The sequence below is a fragment of the Phoxinus phoxinus genome, assembly GCF_949152265.1.
Source record: "Phoxinus phoxinus genome assembly, chromosome: 3".
In the NCBI taxonomy this organism is placed as follows: domain Eukaryota; kingdom Metazoa; phylum Chordata; class Actinopteri; order Cypriniformes; family Leuciscidae; genus Phoxinus; species Phoxinus phoxinus.
Window position 1 is genome coordinate 17,175,471 of NC_136878.1, and position 21,803 is coordinate 17,197,273.

A 21,803-nucleotide genomic window follows, 5' to 3' on the forward strand; every position below is an offset into this window, starting at 1 on the left:
TAGCATAGCCTGCAGAGTCCATGTCAACAAAATGAGCAATGAAGATGCATGGGATATTGATCCACTTAATGTTGAAATACACACAGATCACTGCTTAGGTTGGGTACTAGATACTGTCTAGATAAAGTCAAAATATGTAAATACTGTAAATCATTTAATAAAGACTTATGTATACAGGTTGAAATGTATTATACTGAAATGCACTTTGAAAAAGGCACATAAAAGAAACTCATTTTTGTTTCAGGTGTCTTATGTTGTTTATCTGTAAATGTTTTTACATGTACAAAATACAGCTGGTAGGTTTGATATCAGTGAAGACGGGATACTATTTGAGCTGATATAAATATTTATTTCCTCTTTATATATTCCATCTTTACATGCATGTCAGGCATCTCAGTAGCTGAAAAAGTTCCAGTGGACCAATGTTTTTTTTTAGTTTAGAATTGTAGGTCATGTCAAAGTTAGCATCCCCACAATGACTGTCTAATAGAACAGACAGTTGTTAGAGCAGGCACTAGACCTGAAGCATTTCTAATTTGAAGTGGCTTCTCTTTGCTTCAATGCAACATTGATAGACTGACGACACTGCCGCAGTTTTTGACTAGAAGATTCAAAGGTACAAGATATAGAGGAACCTGAAGGGATCCCCTGCAGAAATTACAGAAAATTCTGTACAGAAACTTGCTACTGATGGCAGGTTTCCTGAGAAACAACAGCGAGCGACACGCTCTAGAATCAAACTATATCACGTCACCGTTAGTGATTTAGATCCGAGAATCCTGGCCTGTACACAATAGCAGCTATATACAGTGTGTTACGCTGCAAATCAGGTCTTTTTTTCTGCTGGGTTTGATTTAAAAAATCCAATTTCATATGTGTTTATGTTCAGTAAATGAACCAGAAATGCACACCGACTTTCTTCATTATTATACAGCTTCAAATCATGCATAGTAGGACCATTCTGATTACACAGAGGCTACATAATATCATTTAGGGTTAATCTTGTGAGCACAATTATAAAAAAATAGTAAAATCACCATTGGTATTTTAAAAAATACAGTCACAGACAAATTTGGTAGAAGAAAACATAAAATATGCTAATTGTATAATTTACGTTGCTCCTCAAGGGGCTTCATCTTCCACGTCCATTCTAAATATGACTAGTGTTTGCAGGCAAGATATGTTCAAACAAGTAATTCTATAAACAAGATTCCTTTCCATTGCACAGTATTCACAATATACTACAGAAGACGTCATAACAGAACTCAGCAATGACCTGATATTAAATGAGTCTTGAGCTGGTATCAAGAACACGTTCAAGCTTTTTGAGAGCACAGAGGACGCCCAGTCCCAGTATTTATAGCGGACATTACTATCAAACAGGTCTAGAAGACTTAAGGAAAGAGACACGAACTGTGCATGATTATATAGGATGGGTGCAACTCTTAGTCAGAAATCCCATGCAATGTTTTAGACATCTGCCATTACACTGACAGGTACTAGAGCGCAGTGTCCTGGTCCGAAGGGGCTGGTCTTTAGAAAGGATGCTTGTGTACGTGTGAATCAATTTAACAAAGCAAATCATTTCTGACAGTGTTTCAATGCATTCTGTTTCAGCTCGCTCACGGATAGAGGCTGCCATCTTGTATTTGACAGCACAAAACAAATAAAAACTGCCCTCAAATGTCCATACGAATCACGATGCAAGAGCAAATGACCTTTGTGACCTTGCCTGAATGGAGAGCACACAATTGTGAATTCATGCGTGTTTGTGCGTGACGCGATGCGTCCTCTGAGTTCTCGCGATTAGTTGTAACTCTTCTGCAGGTGAAGATGAAAGGTGGAGTCATCGAACAGTGGATTCTTCACTTCCATTTCCCCGGTCTGGAAAGAAAAAGAAACTTTCAAACACCACGTCACTATGGGAGACCTCATACTGACTGTGGGTGACATATATATAATACCATCTATTACACCTGCAGGAGGCATGATTTATGATAGCGTTAGTGAAGATCTCTCTCATATGCAAAGACAACAAACATAAGCCGCTTTTATACCGTCAGGCCAAATCGTACTCTGCTTAACCGTTCCATTCCGTGCCGATCCGGCCCAGTCGGTATGGATAACGGCCGATCTTTGGAATGTAATTTTGCGTCAAGTGCAATTTGTGTGTTTACAGACAATATGAGATGTCAATAGCGACTGTTATGGAAGATGATAAGATATTTCTTTTAGTTTTATCATTCATTCAGCTACAGATAAACTGGTAGCCAGGCAACAAACAAGTGACCAATCCTGAGCTGCGACGTCACTATACGCATTCTACCAGCACGGTAGAAATACAAATGGAACCGTTCCTTACTGTTCTTAGAACCGTTCGGCCTGAAGGTTGAAAAGCGGCTATAGATGCAATCTGTCACACATTAAGAATAATAAAGTATTGCTCTCTTACTGGGGCAAGTCCAGGGCACTCATACACAGTGAAGTCTCCATCTTCATTTTCCTCATCCGAAGTGGCTCCCGACTCTGGAATCTTGGAATCACTCCGTTGTCTGCACGAGGATAACAAGACACAGAAGTCATGCCACTAAGTTGTGAATAATATTGTAAATAATGACATTTATTTTATTTTACCTATTCAGTCGTACCTATTTTTAAAATATATATTTTATTGGTGCTCATACATGTTGTTTCTTTATTATTTAGTAAATGATCTTTTCCATTTTACTTCTTTAAAAGAAAGTTGGACATGTGTGATTTATAATATTACAATGGTTTATAAGCCTACATGTGTTAAATGATTGTGGTATAAGAAGTGTTGTTTTCTGCTTTCAAATTTAGATGGAGTAGATGAAGAACATATATACTGTCCTACCATTCAAAAGTTTAGGAACGTTAAGATTTCTAAATATTTTTGCTCATCAAGGCTGCAATTGTTGGTTCACAAATACAGTTAAAACACCAACATTGTGAACATTGTGATACTATTTTAAAATAACAATTTCTATTTTAAATATATTTTAAATGTTAATTTATTCTTGTGATGGCAAGGATAAATGTTCAGCAGGCATTACTCCAGTCTTCAGTGTCACATGATCATTCAGAAATCATTCTTATATGTTGTATTTGGTGCTTAAGTAACATTTCTTAACTTTATTATCATTCTCTAAAACAGTCAGGCTGAGAATTGGTGGGAAATGTTGCATCCATGATAGGCAGTTAATGAGAGACAGAAATGTATTAACGCTATTTGCTGACTACTCACTTGAGTGACATCATTTGCTGCTTCTGAAGCTGAAAGTGGTACATCTGGGCACTCTGGGCAAGTGTTTTATCTCCAGTCTAATATTAGAATAATAGAAGAGTGTGTGAACATCAAAACAATAAGACACATGCCTGGATGTCACTTTGTTTTTGTATGTGTACATATGCTCTACTCACCATGCCACTATCATAAGAATGTGGACCTATCAACCCAAAAGCAGGATAATCGACCTTCTGGGCCAGACGATTGCCTCTCTGCATCCTGAGAAGAGAAATGACACAGCGTCAGTATCATTCAACTCTACTTGTTCATCCAACAAGGTTTTGAAAGGTCTTTAAATACCTCATAATATCTAAGTTGGGATTTTATAGCTTTTAGTCCTTCTGTTTTTTGTTTTTTTTTAGTTGTTCTTTGAGTTCATAAACTCAACCATTCAAAAGCTTGGGGTCATTTTGTGTTATTAAAAGAAGTGTATTTTATTCACCAAGGCTGCAATTATTTTATTTAAAATACTGTAAACTGTTTGAGATTCACACACTTAAATGTAACTTTTCTATTTTAATATATTTTTTAAAATGCAATTTATTCTAGTGATGGCAAAGCTGTCATCAATGTCACGGGATCCTTAATTAAGAAATTATTTTAATATGCTGATTTAGTGCTCAAGAAACATTTCTTATTATTATCAGTTGAAAATAGTCAAGCTGCTTATTTTGTGGATACGTGATACATTGTGGAAACCGTGAGCATTTATTAGGAATAGAAAACTTTATTAACATTACAAATGTCTTTACTGTCATTTCTGATCAATTTATTGCATCCTTGCTGAATAAAAGCATACATTTCTTTAAAAACAAAAGAAGAAAAAAACGTTTGAATGATACTGTATAGGCTAATGTACTAAAATGTACATAAGAGTTGTACAATCTTTCCCTTACATGTTTTTTAAGTTCATTACGTTTTTTAAGTCAGACTGGCATGTAAATCATGCAAAATCTCACCTGACCCAACACACTCCAGTCAAGACCATAGCCACTGAGCCCACCATGAGAAACACACCCAAAAATACTAAAGGAGAAAAAACAAAAAGCAGTGTGTCATGAAAAAGGTATAGAAGGAAAAGGAAGGTCCACAAACTCTTCTATCTTTATAAACATCAACACTCACTGATGAAGGAGTGGTCCTCAGAGGGGTACGGGATGATAAAGGGGGCGCTGTGCACAGGAGTGTGTGAGGCTGGGCTGCTGGGAGAGGAGGCAGTGGTCAGGACACTTGTCAGAGGCTGTGCTGATGTAGCAGCGGTAGAAGATGCTTCTGCTCTGTGATGACTGCTCGGCCACGAATCTTCAGGGACTTTAGGAGCAGCTGGAGAGGGGGCTGAAGAACACAAGGAAAATACAACAAGAAACTGAATTACTGAATTAACAATGTTCAAGAAAGTATGGAAGCCTTGTTTCCGCAACAGAATAAAAAAAAGGTAATAATTACTATTCACGAAATTTTCGCTTGCGATTCTGACTTTTTGAGATATCATTTATATAAAGATATATAAAAAAAATACTTATTTATTTTTTATTGTTTGGCGGAAACAACCGTCCATAAGACAGACCTAAAATTTAGATACCGTAAGTGGTTGCCAAATTATGGCAGCACTCTTTTAAAGGGACAGTTTACACAAAAATACATTTTATTTTCTCACCGTAATTTTGTTGTAAATGACATGATATTATTTTTCTGTGAGACACAAAAGGTGACATTTTATGTACCTTTTTTCCCATACAAAAGTGACCGCAGCTGTCAAGCTCCAAAATAGAGAAAAATAAAGACCATACATGTAGACATGTATATAAATATTGTCTTTTGAAGCCATATTATAGTTTTTGTGAGGAATAGAGCAAAAATCAAATGAAGTCATTATTCACTGATAATCTTGACCAAATATTTCCTTTAGATGAGTCATGGCAGACCTTGTGTGTGTGACGTAAACTGCAGTGTCAGTTTGAATAAAAAGACTGAAATTTGTTCCTCGCAGAAAGCTTTTGTAAGGATTCAGAACATCTGGAATATAATGCACAAGTAATATGGACCTGACAGTCATGTTCACTGTCCCATGTACTTTGTCCTTTTATATTTCACAGAAGAAAGTAAGTCATACAGAATTTTCCTTTTGGGGTGAACTATCCCACCGATCCCCCTTGAATAGTGGGATCCACATGTCTTACCTAAGTGCTTCATCTCTGATTCTCTGTGTCTGGTGATGATGGAGGACAGAATGTCTATCTCTTCATCCAGCTCTGGGAGACGGTTGACCTTGGCTGCTTGGGCAAGAAAGAGTGAAAGAGAAACATGAGAGTTACAAAGGGAGAGAGAGGGAGGATGAAGAAAAAGAATAATGGAGTACTTATAGCATTCAAAAGTTTGGGTCTGTAATTTTCTAATGTTTTTGGAAGAAGTCTCTTATGCTCTCCAAAGCTGCATTTATTTGATCAACAGTGAAAAAACAGTAATATTTTAAAATATTATTACAATTTAAAATATATATGTATATTTCTGTGAATGCAAAACTCAGTTTTCAGCATCATTTCTCCAGGCTTCAGTGTCACATGATTCTTCAGAAATCATTATAATATGCTGATTTACTGCTATCAATGTTGAAAACAGTTGTGCTTTTTCATATGTATACAGGTCAGTGTCCATATAGCCTACTTTCGAGTTATGTTAGAGTTAAAGCTGTTGCTCTGAGTTAGAAAACAGTAACAGGTCAGTTACAGAACTATCTAAAGTGGCAACTTCTGATAAGGTAAGTTTAATAATAATGCACCAAGGAATATGACATCTTGGCATAGTTTGTATTCCATTGGGTGGAATGTGTATGCTGTACTCATAGCACACATATTTATGTGCATTTAAAAATGATTAATCGTGACACGCACCAAAAATGTGTGTGCTTAAGTGTTTATGAGCTTGTGTAATACTGTGTTAGCTGCGTGTGCATGTGTGCGAGTGTGTGTGTATACTGCAGTGTGTGTAGGTGGATTTGGTCAGTTGGTTTGTTGTGTGGTGCTGTTATGCGTATGTGGGCAGTAGGGCGTACAGGCAGGGGCAGGGAGAGATAGGGGGAGGGGACTCCACAGATTCATGAATGAAATCCGTCACCACAGCAACCACTGTGAAAGTGCCAAGAGCAAAAACTTCATAAGCAGGATAAGAGAAATTACAGATTGAGTGTGTGAGAGAGAAAAAGATGCTTAAGCCAACCATGAAAGTTCTATTTTTACCAGAGCGAGATAAATGTACTTAATAGTGTCAGATTATATATTTTCTACTCCAAATAACATGGAAAACAGCTTTAGTTTGACGTGGACTACACATTTAAGGGATACATTTTTGTCTAGTGACCTTGAGATTTCATTAATAGTCCTATACAGACTAGATAATCTGCATTTCAAATAGAAAGCTCCAAAAGTGAATACTCGCATAATTTAATTTAACAAGCACATAATTAAACACACAAATAAAAATAAAAAAACTACACTAATAAAACTGAAATCAGCCACTTGCTATACACTCTATAATGTGTTTAATAATTGTATTTTCATACTTTATTAATGATCAATTTATAATTTCTAAATTAAGTATTGCATTTACAAACCAGTTATTTTGGAGTTGTCAGTGGTTCATATGATCACTAAGAAAGTGTAAGTAAATGATTAATAAACTATTTAAATGTACATTCATACATCTTATTATTCAGACATATAGTAATAGTTACTTAGTGTGTTAACAAATGCTTTATTAACATGTAATTCTACTGTAATTCAGGGTTAATTCAGGTAGTTACAAAGCATTTAGTAGTGGTCAGTTAACTATTTTTGTGAGCTCATCTAAAGTGAGGACTAGTTATGCCTTGTAAAGAATTTACAAAGGAGATTTAAAGGCTGTTAAATATTTCTGTGTTCTGTATCACTGTGTTGTTGTTTGTTTTCTTTTTCTGTTTAGAAGATAAATGAGCCTTTTAAATCAACACTACATTTTTAATTTTATTTTAAAAAAGGCAACATTGAGATTTTAGAAAATCCCGTTTTTGTCAAAAACTGTGTCTGGATCTGATTCAGTACCATGATCAAAACATAGATGGAGTAGATCGAGTCCATAAACACCCCCAAAGCTTGCACAGTCCTATAGCACATCCTGGGTCGACATTTCTTTTGAGTAACATAAGGCCATTTTGATATATACGCTGTTTATTTTTATTTTCATATGCATCTGCTATATGTATATGAGATCGCTCGTTTCTGCTGCTTTTTTGCCCGTGTTTTGATCTGGAGATATTGTACTCGTTCAGGAGATGCGTAATAGCGCCGCCTACACCATATAACAGTGATAACATGGAAAGCCGTAAAAACGCGTCATTGGCTGCTGGGAAGCGTTTTCTCATAAATTACAAGTTAACCTGTCAATGGCAGGGAAAGAGTTAAGATGCAAACTTATAGATCAATCATCAATTGATGTGAAAGCATTGCACACACAGGTTTTGAAATAATCAAAACGTCTGTTCATAAAACACGGTTAGAAAAGGAGACCCAAAGGATTTGGCATAAGCCAAAGAGCAACACAATAGGTCTGTGAAAAATATGTGATGCCTCTAAGGTCTTCTGAATAAACTTTAAAAAAGAAAGAGGGAGTTAAAAGAGGGAGAAGGAAAGGGTGCTGTTCATGCTCCTGCCTGTTGAGTGCTATCGATTAGGTGTCAACAGCACTGCCCTCCCACGGCAACTCTGGAAAATTACTGATCGATAATCCTCAAGGCTGTAGTCAAAATTAACTTTTTTTTGGCTACAAACTGGAAGCTGAAAACGAAAATGAAACACTTGAGGAAATTTACATCTAAAGGCTGCTTGTTGGTATGGTTAAAGCTAGCCTAAGGGGGTTTACACAGGCATTTGTCAATTCTTACCACTGCAGTGTAGAAAGAGACCGGCTGAATTATTTCATTAGCCCCCCTCCTTCCTGTTGCATTCTGCAGCAATGTGTGGGTGGAAGAGGGGGAGAGGGAAGCCAGACTGGAAGGTTGCAAGGAGTGAGAGGTCTTCCACTGCAGTTCAATGCATATGTCAAAAGCTATCGATGGGGAAGCCTAAAAATGCTTCCTTACATTTTGAAACACTACATATCAGTTCAGCACTATCTTTTTTCAGTCAAAGATATTTTCCAACACAAACTGTAAACCCTGTGCAGTAATACTGTGTACAATTACGAAAGACTGTATAAATACCAATATGACGGCATTAGTCTCACCTTCTAAAGAAAAAAGCCAATCGCAAATTGGTAAAGTCACTGCATTAGAAGCTCTGGTTTGCATAGAAACAGTCAGTGTGCTTAAACATTGTGCTTGGGAATGCACATGCACATGGGCCAACCTGAAGTATACGCATTTTTAACACTTTGAGCATACAAAACTACATTCACGGGACAGTTCATGTCAGATTTGGTTGCTGATTTGTAATGTTATCTAAATGTGATTTTGGCAAGCAGTTTTTCAGATTTCCCTATCCATAAAAGTTGGTCTTGCATGCTTCCCGGAGCTGTTGAAAATACGGCTGCCAAGTGAACGGACTTTCCTTGAAAGAGACAGTACTCACCGGAGTGATTTCTTCTCCTGACCACACACTTCCCTCGTTTGTTCTCCACGAATGGGTCTAGGCATGGGCCGCAGTGTGAAGAGCCAGGCTGGCAGAAGTGCCGTCGCTCCCGGGCACAGTCCAGACTCCGAGGACAATGTCCCACAACTATAAGACAGAAAAGACAAAGACCCATGAATGACCCACACAGCTTTCCGTCGAGTTTCTGATGACCTTGTTGTTGTTTTATGTGATATTTTGTGATAATTGCCTAACATGAATGACCAATATTTTTCCACTGACCACAGTGAGCGGACTGCTTAAATATAAAGTCTATTGAGACATTTATTTATACAACTTTTGTAAGAGGCAGCAGGAATCTATGACTGCAAAAATAATCATTTAAAAAATATATCTATTTTTTAAATTATATAATAAAGATGCCAGTGGATTAACAAAATTCTCTTGACTCTCTCAGTTAGTATGTCTATTTTTGAGATGCCCCAAAGCAATCCAGCTGCAGCTTATGTGATCCTCAAATATTAGACACAACATTGTTTGGCTTCCACTGACACAACAAGAACATATCAGGCTCTTCGTCACACAGAATAATTGGATAAACAACTAACAGTAATCAGCCTGCTCATGTTAGCATAGCTTTCTTTGAGCTAGTGTATTGTGTCTTGTTACTGTTATGAAGGAGAGTTTAGGAATAAAACAGCAGTGCTATGTGGGCACTGCAGCTGAGGGCAGAACTGGGGCACCAGGTTAAAGTGCAGAGGAGATCCAACACCCACATACCAAATTATGTCAGAGAACAACAAAGTAGTCGTGTCGTGTGTCTCCCACTGTTTGTCAGCAGGGATCCATATACTGAACAAATGTTCATTATAACACCACAAGTGTTGTATCATTCTAACAAACAATGTTGGTGGAGCTTGTAAAGGTACACACAGCTCAGCTGTTCATTCTTTTGTTGGTATTCAGCAGGGAGATATGAATAATAAATAATCATTATTATTATATTCATCCTTCATCAAATATTAACGGCAAATCTTTTATTTAAAGTTTCTCATCCACATTTACTGTAGTTCTGACACTGAATTCTGAATGCTTGAGCTGCGTTCAAACCCAAACCCAAACATGTTCAATGTTAAGGTCCAAGAGCCGGGACTCAAACTAGGTCGCCCGAAGTGCAACAAAGCTATATGTCTGCGCTCTGCCCAAGAGGCTATCGGTCGCCAAACAATATTTGAAAAATATGTTTTTAGGAACCGATTATAATTATATATTTTTTTTATTTCAGTGCACCGCCATTCCAAAAAATGGAACACCTTTTTTAATCAGCTTTAGCATTTTTGCCATTGTCAGATGAAGATGAAGATGGACACTTCAGTTATTTTGCTATCCTAACTATTCCTGTTCTTCTTACCATTTTATGAACGCAATAAAAGCAATTTACAGTCATGTGTTACAGTGATTTTAACATTGCATGCATTGCATTGTGTGTTGTGCCAATTAGAAAACTTTATATATGTGAAAAATCATTGTAATGCACAGCCTCAAGCGGCTTATTTCTTTATTGAGTTCTAATTCTGAAAGCCTTTGCCACTGAAACCTTGGCTGCTGTTTCCATAACAACTGCTATGGCAACAGAGTAAGTGTGACATCATCAGGTGTGAGTCACTGCCAATGCAGTGGCTGAAAAGGGGGCGGAGACGAACTCTTCTGAACCAGAGCGAGTCAGGGGAGAGATTCAAGAAAACTGACCACAACAATTGAGAAGATGTTATACAAATAGTATTATTAAAAAAAGAAACAATGAAGCTCAAAAGAGTGCACACCGTTCAATATTAAAGAACTGTGAATCATGCCTAGATGTATACACTGACTGTCTCATTAATAGTCATTATTTATAATAAAAGCATTACTGACCACATCGTTTTCAGACACATCTACAAATCTGTCTCACATTATTAAACGCTATTGATTACAAATGCTCAAAACAACAGTCATTGCCTGCAATTTACTTTTACTGGAACTGCACATTAAGTGCATACATGAGAAGAAGTGACTCATTAAACCTATAATGCATCAGCAGTGATGGTTTTTACCAGAATCCCTCATTGTCACTGTGCTTGAGGTGACGCAGAGATGGACATGAGGGTATAAAGCCGAGCTTCTCTCTGTTGTTTTTCAGATCTTAATCTCATTAACAGAGGAGCATCAGGTTTTTTATTCGACAGTCTCTCAATCACACATGTACAGACACATTTATACTGTTGCACAAACACATTTTACTGCTCTTTATCACTCTTGAACACAACAATCCATGTGTCTAAAAATCCCTAGATATCAATTTAACATGATAAGAAATCACTTCGCATGAGATGGAGATTACTATCAAACATGCATCTGCATATGACCATCTTAATCAAACCATGTGACTGAAGGACACTATACAAACTCACTGTTTTGACAGTCTTGAGCGGTGCAAGTTGCGCCTCAAAAATAAACATGGAAAAAACCTTTTCATTATGTTGACCTCCATCCAGCTGTTTATGAACAAAACCGAATAGCACATCCTTTAAACCAGACTTATACAGGGCCTTCATAATACAGATGAGCTAATTAGTCTTTCAAACAACCAACTGACTAGACAATATTTAAAATATGTAGAGATACTAAGTCCAGATAAGAAGTTCTGTTGCAGTTTTGTAAGACTGTGATTAGAAGCGAAGCGAATAGATCCACAGTAACCTGTGCAAGCAAATCTAATACCTTTTTCCAAGCACACACACACACACACACACACACACACACACACACACACACACACACACACACACACACACACACACACACACACACACACACACACACACACACACACACACACACACACACACACACACACACACACACACACACACACACACACACACACACACACACACACTCTCTCTACTCACTGCTATGGAGCACCACTATCATCTCTCACTCCATCCTGCTCCTGCCAACTGCCAACAAAGGCCAAAGTGGATCCGCTGAGGGTGGAAAGTGTCGGCGTCTGGCCATGGTTCAGACATGCCTCAAGGTGACCCAGTCATGCTGGTTTTTCTGCGCAGATTAAAGATGAAACTCATCCAGGAAAGACTGAAACAGACCTCAAAATATCTCTGACAGAAGGACAATATGAGGCAGAGCTGTTTGTGGCATATAGATTTTAACACCACATGTACTGTATATTTTCGCTGTATCTTAGCACCAACGGCTCAAAAGACATAAAACTTCAGCATGACTCTACACAGGGTTGAGACTTTGTCCTCCATTGCACCATTGAAAAGTCATGTTATCGCGGTTATCGTGTCCACAGTCGCTTTTTCAATGACATACGTCTCGCATTGACAGTCCGCTTACATGGCAGACGCAAATGCACGCATCCAAATCAGATTTATTTCCACATATGAATACTTTTTTTATCTGCTTACACGCTCGTGGGTCATATCTGATCTGTAAAGTAAAATTAAAACAAAAAATGTACCCATGTGACTGGTTTTGTAGTCCAGGGTCACATATGTCATACTACTTGGCCTGTGGTGTTTTAAAGATACCTTATGCATGTATTTAGGGTGGTCCGACAAATCCACGAATGCTTCATACAGTTGCAACACATCTACGTACATCTCTTTTATATTGCCGCTATTTTTCCAGTGAACTTCAGCTGACATTCTGTGATTGTCATTCGCCTAGCAACAACATTCAGTGAACAGTGAACAGAAAAAGGAATGTTTTTGTTCACGCCAGACTAGCCAAGTCTTTCAAAACTCCCTGTACACTTGCTTCTCAATGCGTTTGAAAAACATGATAAACTATGTTGAAGTACAGTGGACTGCATGCTGTCACTCTCAAGAACGTTGTGTTTTATGTGACACGACAGGCTGACTGAGGAGGGTACAGAAGAATAAAGCTGCAGGGTAGAGTTTCTCGTTTTTTTTTTTTTTTGAGGTGTTGAGCGCCTTGAATTCTCTCATCGTGAAATGTCCCAAAAAAACAACAACTTATTTTTGAAATGTTAAAAATAAAATGACAGCGAGTAAATAAACAGTCCAATTTAAAGATGACTCATAAGAGCACTGGGCAAATCTAATCCTGTCACTTCTCATCATTTATGTATTTTCCCTGTTTCCACTTGATGTTTTATGCTAATGTTAATTCCTTTTCCCTGCAACCTCTTAAAAGAATTTAAATCACATTCTGAAGGAATGGATAAAGTACTGTACAGAAAAGTGAAGAAAGGATGGGATGTTACACATTACAATTCCAAAGGTTGTGGATGGTAAGATGTTTTAATGTTTTATGTTCATCAAGGCAGCATTTATTTGATCAAAAATAAACAATTAAAATAACTGTTTTCTATTTAAAACGTTTTTTTAAAGGTACTTTATTTCTGTGATGGCAAAGCTGAATTTTCTTTCCTCAGGTTCACATGATCCTTCAGAAAGGATTCTAACATGCTGATTTGATTGGTTCTCAAGTAACATTTCTTCTTGAACTGTTGTGCTGCTTAATATTTTTGTGGAAACCACAAATGTTGTTGTTGTTCAGGATTCTTTGAATAGAAGGTTCAAAAGAACATAATTTACTTGAAACAGAAATCGTTTGTAACACTATGTCTTTACTGACACTTTTAATCGATTTAATGCATCCTTGCTGAATAAAAAAATAATTATATTTCTAAAATAAACTTGTTTAAATTCCTTATTATATGAAAAGTTGACGTTGAATCTTGATGAGCATTAAAACAGAATTTCAAAAATAAGTACTGATTCAGATATACATTTCAAACACTTTTCATGTCATTGGTTGAGCCTGCTCCCTCAGATTGTTCGTACAAAAATAGTATTCTTTCATCAGCTGCTGTCGCACTGAACTGTGAATAACATAATAAATGAAAATGAAATCTTCCTTTTTTAGCCACCCTCACATTATTACATCACCATCTGCTTCCTGACTCGATTGGTGCTCATGTATGAATACATTTGTCTTGTTCAAGGCAGAATTTAGGTGGCCAGTCTTGTCTCTAAATTAGCAATGAGATGAAATCCATAGTGTCATTTAGAAGGGAAATTAAATTACCCAATTAATCAATAATGTTCAGTAAAACATGACATTTGCATCATTGCATGTATTATTAAGGCGAGACACGGCAGGCAAAAACATCGTTTTTTTTTCACTGGTCAATTTTGACATTTTAGGCTATTTGTCTTCAATAACATGTCTTCTTTCAGACTTGTGGTGAAAAAAGTCCAAAATACACATTTAGGTCTTTATTTCACTACACTTTGTCTATTTGCGTCTATAGATTTCTCCGAAATTCAACAAAAGTTGGCGTTCTAAATCAACGCGCTGCTCCGCGATCTCTGTGTTCTTCCTTTAATCACGCACATGTCTGAAAAGCTCTCTCTCTTCTGTACAATGCTGTCGGGTCCAAATAGAGCATCAGCAGTCCCGCCCACAGCCGGTGCCGGAAGTAAAAATTCAATACAATTTCTCCATAGACATTTGGGGTATAAGCCATAAAAACGTAACCATACATGGTAGACTTAAAACCAGCAACGGCTGTACTAAGCGATTGTATATGCTCATATAAACGCCAAAAGTTCATGGGGCACTAACCTTGTTTTGAGATAAATGCCTTTTATTCGCGATGTCTTGGATAAGTACTTCATTACCCACAATCCTAAACAATCCCACAATCCCACAGTGATGCATCTGATTGGTGGAAATCGTGTAAACCCCGCGAAGGTCCGTGGAAAAAACAGAGCGTTGCCATGGAAGCAGGATTCTAACAGAAGAGACGGAACGGACTGTTTTCTTTAGCGGAAGCCATATAAATAGTTTTTAAATCAATACATTCCTTTTTTAATTAATATTTTGTGTCAAATTATTGATTTATTTGGTAGGTAGCCATGTAATAAGCGGGATAATGTATAGCGAGTTGGTTGTTATAGCGAATATAGGCTGATTCAAGACCCCTCCGCTTCGCGTTGGGCTCATAACGTTAATTAACGTTAGCCTTTCGGGAGTTGTATTCGCTATAACAACCGCCTCGCTTTACATTAACGTTATCCCTCATGAGTCATATCAAGCATTTTATGATGCCGCTGTCAAAACAATATTTAACCTAGGCATAACGTTACCTCTTCATGCATTTACTGAACATTTGTATAATAATTCATGGCAAGTTAATAAATTTAATATGATGGTCAAAGAGCAGACCATGCATCAGACCGGTGGCGTTGTGCACTTTCTGGTTTGCTGACCATCACTTTTTAATTTACACTCGTTGTGGATATTAAGAAAATACATTAAATGTTATTACAATTAAGAATGAACTATAACTTCATGAAAATGAGCATGGACCTCAACCTGTCCTGTCAGCAGAGTGTCCTGTGTCATAAAGGGCTTTGAAATAAACACAAACTACACACTGACTGAACACACATGTGTTGACGACTGAGCGGTGATTTGCAGTCAGGTACAAAGCACTGCACCATGTTGCTAACGTTATCGTTAACCGCTTTCACACACGCACACAATATAAAATACACGATGATAAATATAAAATTCAATACACAATACCTATATAAAACACTAGTATTTTTATTTACACGATTACTATTGAAATAACTGCTATTAACTACACATTCACTATATAAAATTCACTCAAAAGGCTCTTTCGCGGTTGGCTTCAGTCGACTTCAGTGAGGCGCGGTGGTTTATGGGACGAGTAGTTCCTTCGCTCGGAAATGAAAATATGTACACAGTCTTGTACCTTTGCCTTTTTTTGGATTTTCTCTTCGTTTTTTCACTCGAAATGATATGTTGTATGCTTATGAGTTCAGCCGTAGCTGGTTATCCTCAGACATGCTCTAAAACTCTTTAGATACAGATTTTTCCAAAAGTCAATGGGAGAAATGAATGGGAAATTTACTTCCGGCACCAGAGCTCTCTCGGGCTGTGGGCGGGACTGTGATGCTCTATATGGTCATTTCCTTTTAATCAGCAACCAATCGTGAAAGTAAAATGGGCATTTAACCCTAAAAGCGAAATCTCATTGGCTGATGTCAATTTCTGACAACGTGATTGGTTCAGATGTATCACGTGATGCGCTCTGACACTTAGATGTGTGTTTTTGACTGTTTTTCTGTTCAGTTAAAGGCCATAAATGCTGTGTTTATAAGTTTTGATGTGATTTAGGTGGTTTGTATTGTTGTTGCTAATTATTTGATAAGATATTGTGTCAGTAAATAGTTGTTTCTACTAAAAAAGTATGATTTTTTACATTACAAATCTTTAAATGCCTTTTTCTCAAAATGGGTTTTTTGTCATCCTCCAGTAGAAACATCTCAGCCTATGTAGCACCTATGTACACCAAATTTTCCAGTTATACACTTAGCAGTATTCTGAAGATATGTTCAGAGGGATTTGTGAATAAATCATTCCTGGCCTGATTTATGGGACATTTTAATCCCAAAAATATGGCGAAAATCGATTTTTTAAGGCTATGGACAGTATATTTTGATTTCCTAGGTAATGAAAGCATATATCCTGAAATCCCTCTGAACATCTTTTTTCATCTTGTGTGTAAACAAAATGAAAAAAGAATTTTGCACCTGGCTTTATCATATGTTCAGATCTATCTACCGAAAATATATGCAAAAGTTTGCATATTTAATGAGATAATACCTAATTTGCATAATTAAACATACAAATTTCAAAAACTATTAATAAATTTTTTTTATGAACTTGTGTAAGTAATCAACTGAGGAAGTGTCATGGTGATATCTATTATTTTTAAATTGTACCCTATTCACCTGTAGTGTCTCGCCTTAACTCAATAAGAGAGCACCAATATGAGATTAAAGAAAAAAGTGAATTTATGAACAACTATCTCTCTCTGTCCTTGACTAAGCTTAATATAGAATATGTTCACAAGGAAATATGGACTGCAGAGAGACTGCTAGCCACCATGGCTCACACCAGGAGACAGTGTATTCTCAGGTGAGCATGACCTTATACGACACATGTGCAGCACTTCAGCCTCTCTACAGACACTGTATTGATCCTTCAAAAAGGAGCCAGACAGATTTCACACATGCACTGCACTGTATCAGATCATTTCTAAGGGTGCCGGTCGGCCTGTCGGGTGGCGTCATGTCACTGAGAACATCTGACTTAAGCACAGATAGAAAGATGTTTAATACAATTTTAAATTATAACAATTTTATTGAATTGTGTCAATAGTCAGTGACCGTGTTTGTGACGTGTGGCATGCTGGGAGATACCAATTGTAAATATTTTCCTGCCAAGCGATGCTGCAGTGATACGTTTCAGAGTGTGAGCTGCTGTTAACCCATATTTAGCGAAGAATAGGTATTTTTCAAATACAAACGTGCAGCAATTTAGCAAATGGTAATTTTGCTGCATTGGGCCTCTGAAAGTTAAAAGAGAGAAAACACAAATAATACAGAAAGCAGAGCGCAAAGAAATGTAGGAGCGCCAGAGAGAAGAGAACAGAGAAAAAAGAGAATAATAACATCTGAGAGTGTAAGAAGGCAGCGTAAGACGAGAGACAGCTTGAGAATATTCATGATGGATGATTTCTATGAGGAACTCGAGTGGCAGCTGTAACCTTTGTGTTTCAATAACACATCTCTCTATTGTGCCCCTTTATTACATCAAAAGAATGCAGTCAAACTGAAACAATGGAGAGTGACAGAACTACTGAATTATACCAGACATCTCTCCTGTTGTTAAAATATACACAAAGATTATAGAGCATGAGAGAAAGACACTGAACTTGATGGCAGATCTCTTCACTCTCACAGTTTTGTGGAGTAAATTTGAGGTTTTAGGCATCTGCTTTAAAGTGAGATTAAAATGACAGAACAATCTGAAGTCTCACACGCAAGCACACGAGGATTACGGTCAACCCGACGCGCTGCTTAAAACATCTCACCCTCTTTCACGGCAGCTTAGGTCTGACGTGACTGCTCTCTGCAGGCATTAAATCAGAGTATTTTGCAGAGGAGGCAACATCAGCAAAAAGCATCATGAAGATGAATTTAATTTCTTAAATGGCTTAAATCAAGGCCTTGAGTCACGTGTCAATTCTAAAATGCATTCATACACTGTAAATTGTGTATGATAGACACATAATGCAGGTAAAATGAACCCTAGAACAAAATGAACCCTTATGCAAATAATATGCAAATTATTTAGCATATTAATAATACAATATATATATATATATATATATATATATATATATATATATATATCAAGCTTTTGGATTTTTTTCCATCCCTATCTCTTGCAATAGCAACATCTACACCTTTTCCCTCTGCATTCAAATGATCTACCGGTATGTTATATCTCTGTGGTTGGATAAGAGCCTCTATACAAGTTCTCTGAAAGAAGAACCATTTGCAGTGCTCATTTTTGAAGGTTAGGTTACTTAAATTGTCTTCATTCTCCTTAGATGGTCGATTATCGACTTCACAGCTCCTATACAGTGTGAGCAAAGCCCTGCTCAACCTCCAAAAGCCTTCATAAAATGGCTTTGCTTCTGGTTAAATATCATCCACCACAATGGTCAAAATCACTTTATGCAGCTTAAGCTCTCAGCTCTCTTCTTTCATCTTTTTTTGACAGATTGTTTGCTGGTGATGTGTTGACTAAGCCTACATACTGCAGCACAAAAAATATAGTGTTTCCTATTACAGGTTTACACGCATCCTAGGTAAAAAAAAAAAAAAAAAAAAAACACTTTAATTTTCTCATAATATGCATTAATATCACATTAGTCCTCAAAGATTCTCAAATGATTTGTTCGAAGAAATTCGAAGATTCACCCTCTCTAACCCCTCCTACTGTGTTCTGATTGGTCAGATGGGCTAGTCTGTTGTGATTGGTCTACCGGGTAAAAAGCCAAGCACAATCGTTTATCATTACTCCAAGTAATAAGACAGACAATCTGCATTATTTGACAAAATTGTAGATAATACTGTGGCCCACCGCTGATTAGCAGAACTATTTGAGTAAGAGAGTAATACTGTGAGTTAGCTGAAGACCTAGCTAGCTGCACTCGGTTTACACAACATAACACACAAAACTACGTATTTTAAATATAGAAATCAATTATTAATCATCCTTACAGGCTGTGATTCTGGGTACTGACACATTTTTCATGGACAAGCGTTTTGCGAATCCTGCTTTGAACTCGCCGAGATTTACAAAGCAGTCGTCTGTAAAATGACGGGAACAAAACAAAAGGTTGGGATTATAGTGTTGTGGTATCGTTGTAAAAATTTATTCTAACCACTTATTATTCACATCCTCATCCTTTAGAAGTGAAAATACATATTTGCTGTCACAGCCTAGAACACAGCATCTTCTCGACATGATGTAAACCAACACGAACAAACTACAGTGTGTGAGAGCGGGTCAAAGCAGACGTTGTTCGTTGACAGCCAATGAAGACCATAGGTGGGCATTATGCAAATGTTTTACCACGTTACGCATGCAGGTCACGGAAGTAAGACTAGAATTCCTGACGACTCGTTTAGGTGGTTCAGAGTCGATTCTTTCTTTTGGGAGACAATAACTTCATTTATCGTGCACTTTCGACTTTACAACTTTGCAGACCGTTTACATTCACAGACGGCTATATTAAACACTGCATGAAAGATAATGTTCGAAAAAGAAATAGCCTGGGCAATTTAAAAACAAATCACTAAAAACTAAAAGCAATCATTTTATATGCTACAAGTGAATTTCGGCATCACAACATTGTAATGTACAGAATTAAAAAATGATTCATTTTGAGATTAGAGACATATAACATTGTTATCAAACTATTAGTTTGGACAATACATTTAAGGGGAAATGAGCATGCACAATTAAACGTCCAATGTCAGCTGATATATATATTCAATATCAACTGAAACAAATAAGAAAACAAAACTATTATCAGATGAAAAACAATATATTACATTTATATATTCCTAATAGTATGTTACTACTGGATGATTATTTTATACCATGGTACTCCAATTCTCCGCAAAGAATACCATCGTATTCAAAACAACATGTAATACAATGGTACTTTTGTGTATTCTGCTGCAAAAAATAAATAAAAATACATAATAATTAAATATGTACAAGTTATGAATTTCCAATAGTAGGGTGAAGAAAATACTTTTGTTGTTCAGTTTTTCCTTGAGTTGAAAGTGACTAACTTTAGGTTTGGGGGGACTCTAGTGACCGTCATGTTCTACATTCTTATTGTTCTTATTTATAGCCCAGGCCTGAGTGGCAGAAGAGGTGTCTGGAGTTCTCAGTCCTAACTGCTGATTGCCCGTTTCCATTACACAACAACGAAGTGTTACAGAAGAGCCCCTGGGGTGAGCAGTATGACGCTTTCGGGACATTAACGCAAAATCTTAAGTGAGTGGGACACAAAGAGACACGTCTCCAACTGGAGAGGAACGACTGTCATATAGCCTATAGGCATGACATCAAAACTAACATGAGTGCACCCATTTCCCAAAATGGACACAAATGTGGATGACAGATCTCTCCCACATGCGTCAGAGAGCAGATTGTTCTTTCTTCCTGCATCATTAACATTTATTACATCTCATAATTATTGAGTTTTGACTATTTTTTTTCAAACAGCAGAATATTTCATTCAAATCAAAGACAGATTCAAACAGAATCTAAGCATGAACCAATTTAAAAGGGTCCTTTAGTCACCAATGTGAACGAACACATTCTTGCATAGTCTAATTGTGACTTTAACAAACACTTGCACTGCACATGTGTACAGACAGAGGAAGCAATATGTACAACATACATCCTCTCTATAACGTTATATGTGGCTGTTTTGAGCTATATGACCCAGACCGTTAACAGTAGACACCGGTCTGGCATCATGACGCACGTCATGGCACGAATGCAACGTGTCTTACCTGCCATTGCAGCGCTGACGGCGACTGTTGTGATGAGGAAAGCCTCGGTGAGTAGCGAGGCCCACGGTCTGATCAGTGGTCGCATCCTTACGAACAGTACAACGGCCCGGGGGATCCGGGGTTTATCATTCCCCCGTCCCACCGTTTTGGGAAACCTGTGCCTGTAATTTCTGTGCAACGACACTCAAATATGTAGTTGGCAAGATGTATTTACGGTGCGCGGGATCATCCAGTGCTGCGCGTCCACCACTGCTGATGCTGATGCTGGTGCCCGTGCGCTGCGTGACGGTGAAATGATGATGAGATCTGTCTCGTCTCTCTCTGAGCGAGCGGGGGAAATACACGAGCTTGAGCGCTCAGCCTACGCAGAACAATGTCGTCATCACGTCTGAATATTTTTCGGTTTCATCAAAAATAAAGAATTGTCATTTTAACAGGCGCATGTTGGGGATAATAACACGTGGGAGCATAACATTGAGAGTTGACGTTCATTTGTGTTAAATAATTAAGGCGAAATGTTCAAATGTAGCATTCTCAGGTATGTCAAGCAGATAATTTTCAACGTCTAAATTACAGGCTATATTATTTTTTGGAAAGTTTGAAACAATTTTTAATGTTTTTGAAAGTATATGCTCATTAAGCTATTTATTTGATCAAAAATACAGAAAAAAAGCTATATTGTGAAATAGTATTACAATGAAAAATAATGGTTTTCTATTTTAATATACTTCACCATTTAAATTATTTCTGTGATGAAATGCTCAATTTCCATCTGCCATCAATCTTCAGTGTCGCATGATCCTTCAGAAATAATATGCTACTCAGTATCAATGTTGGAAACAGTTGCTGCTTTAATGTTTTTTTTGGGGGGATCTTGTG

At 37.3% G+C, this 21,803-nt stretch overlaps 1 protein-coding gene across 1 annotated transcript; it reads right to left on the minus strand.

The window, feature by feature from the left end:
* Positions 1-331: 331 nt before the first annotated feature.
* Positions 332-21,314, minus strand: npdc1b (neural proliferation, differentiation and control, 1b). Its single transcript, XM_079606335.1, has 9 exons — positions 20,925-21,314; positions 8,908-9,054; positions 5,488-5,580; positions 4,433-4,642; positions 4,267-4,333; positions 3,442-3,526; positions 3,266-3,342; positions 2,453-2,552; positions 332-1,884 (listed from the first exon to the last, which is right to left on the minus strand). Exons 1-9 carry the CDS (start codon positions 21,007-21,009, stop codon positions 1,807-1,809), a joined length of 942 nt encoding a protein of 313 aa, XP_079462461.1. The 5' UTR covers positions 21,010-21,314; the 3' UTR covers positions 332-1,806.
* Positions 21,315-21,803: the final 489 nt, after the last annotated feature.

What these genes read in the sequence shown, in the direction of transcription:
- npdc1b (XM_079606335.1), bottom strand. Translation starts at nt 21,009, where the DNA reads ATGCGACCACTGATCAGACCGTGGGCCTCGCTACTCACCGAGGCTTTC. An exon ending in TGAGGACCACTCCTTCATCA is followed by an intron (nt 4,334 to 4,432) that starts GTGAGTGTTGAT and finishes TTTCTCCTTTAG; the next exon opens with TATTTTTGGGTGTGTTTCTC. An exon ending in CAGCAAATGATGTCACTCAA is followed by an intron (nt 2,553 to 3,265) that starts GTGAGTAGTCAG and finishes ATCCTCGTGCAG; the next exon opens with ACAACGGAGTGATTCCAAGA.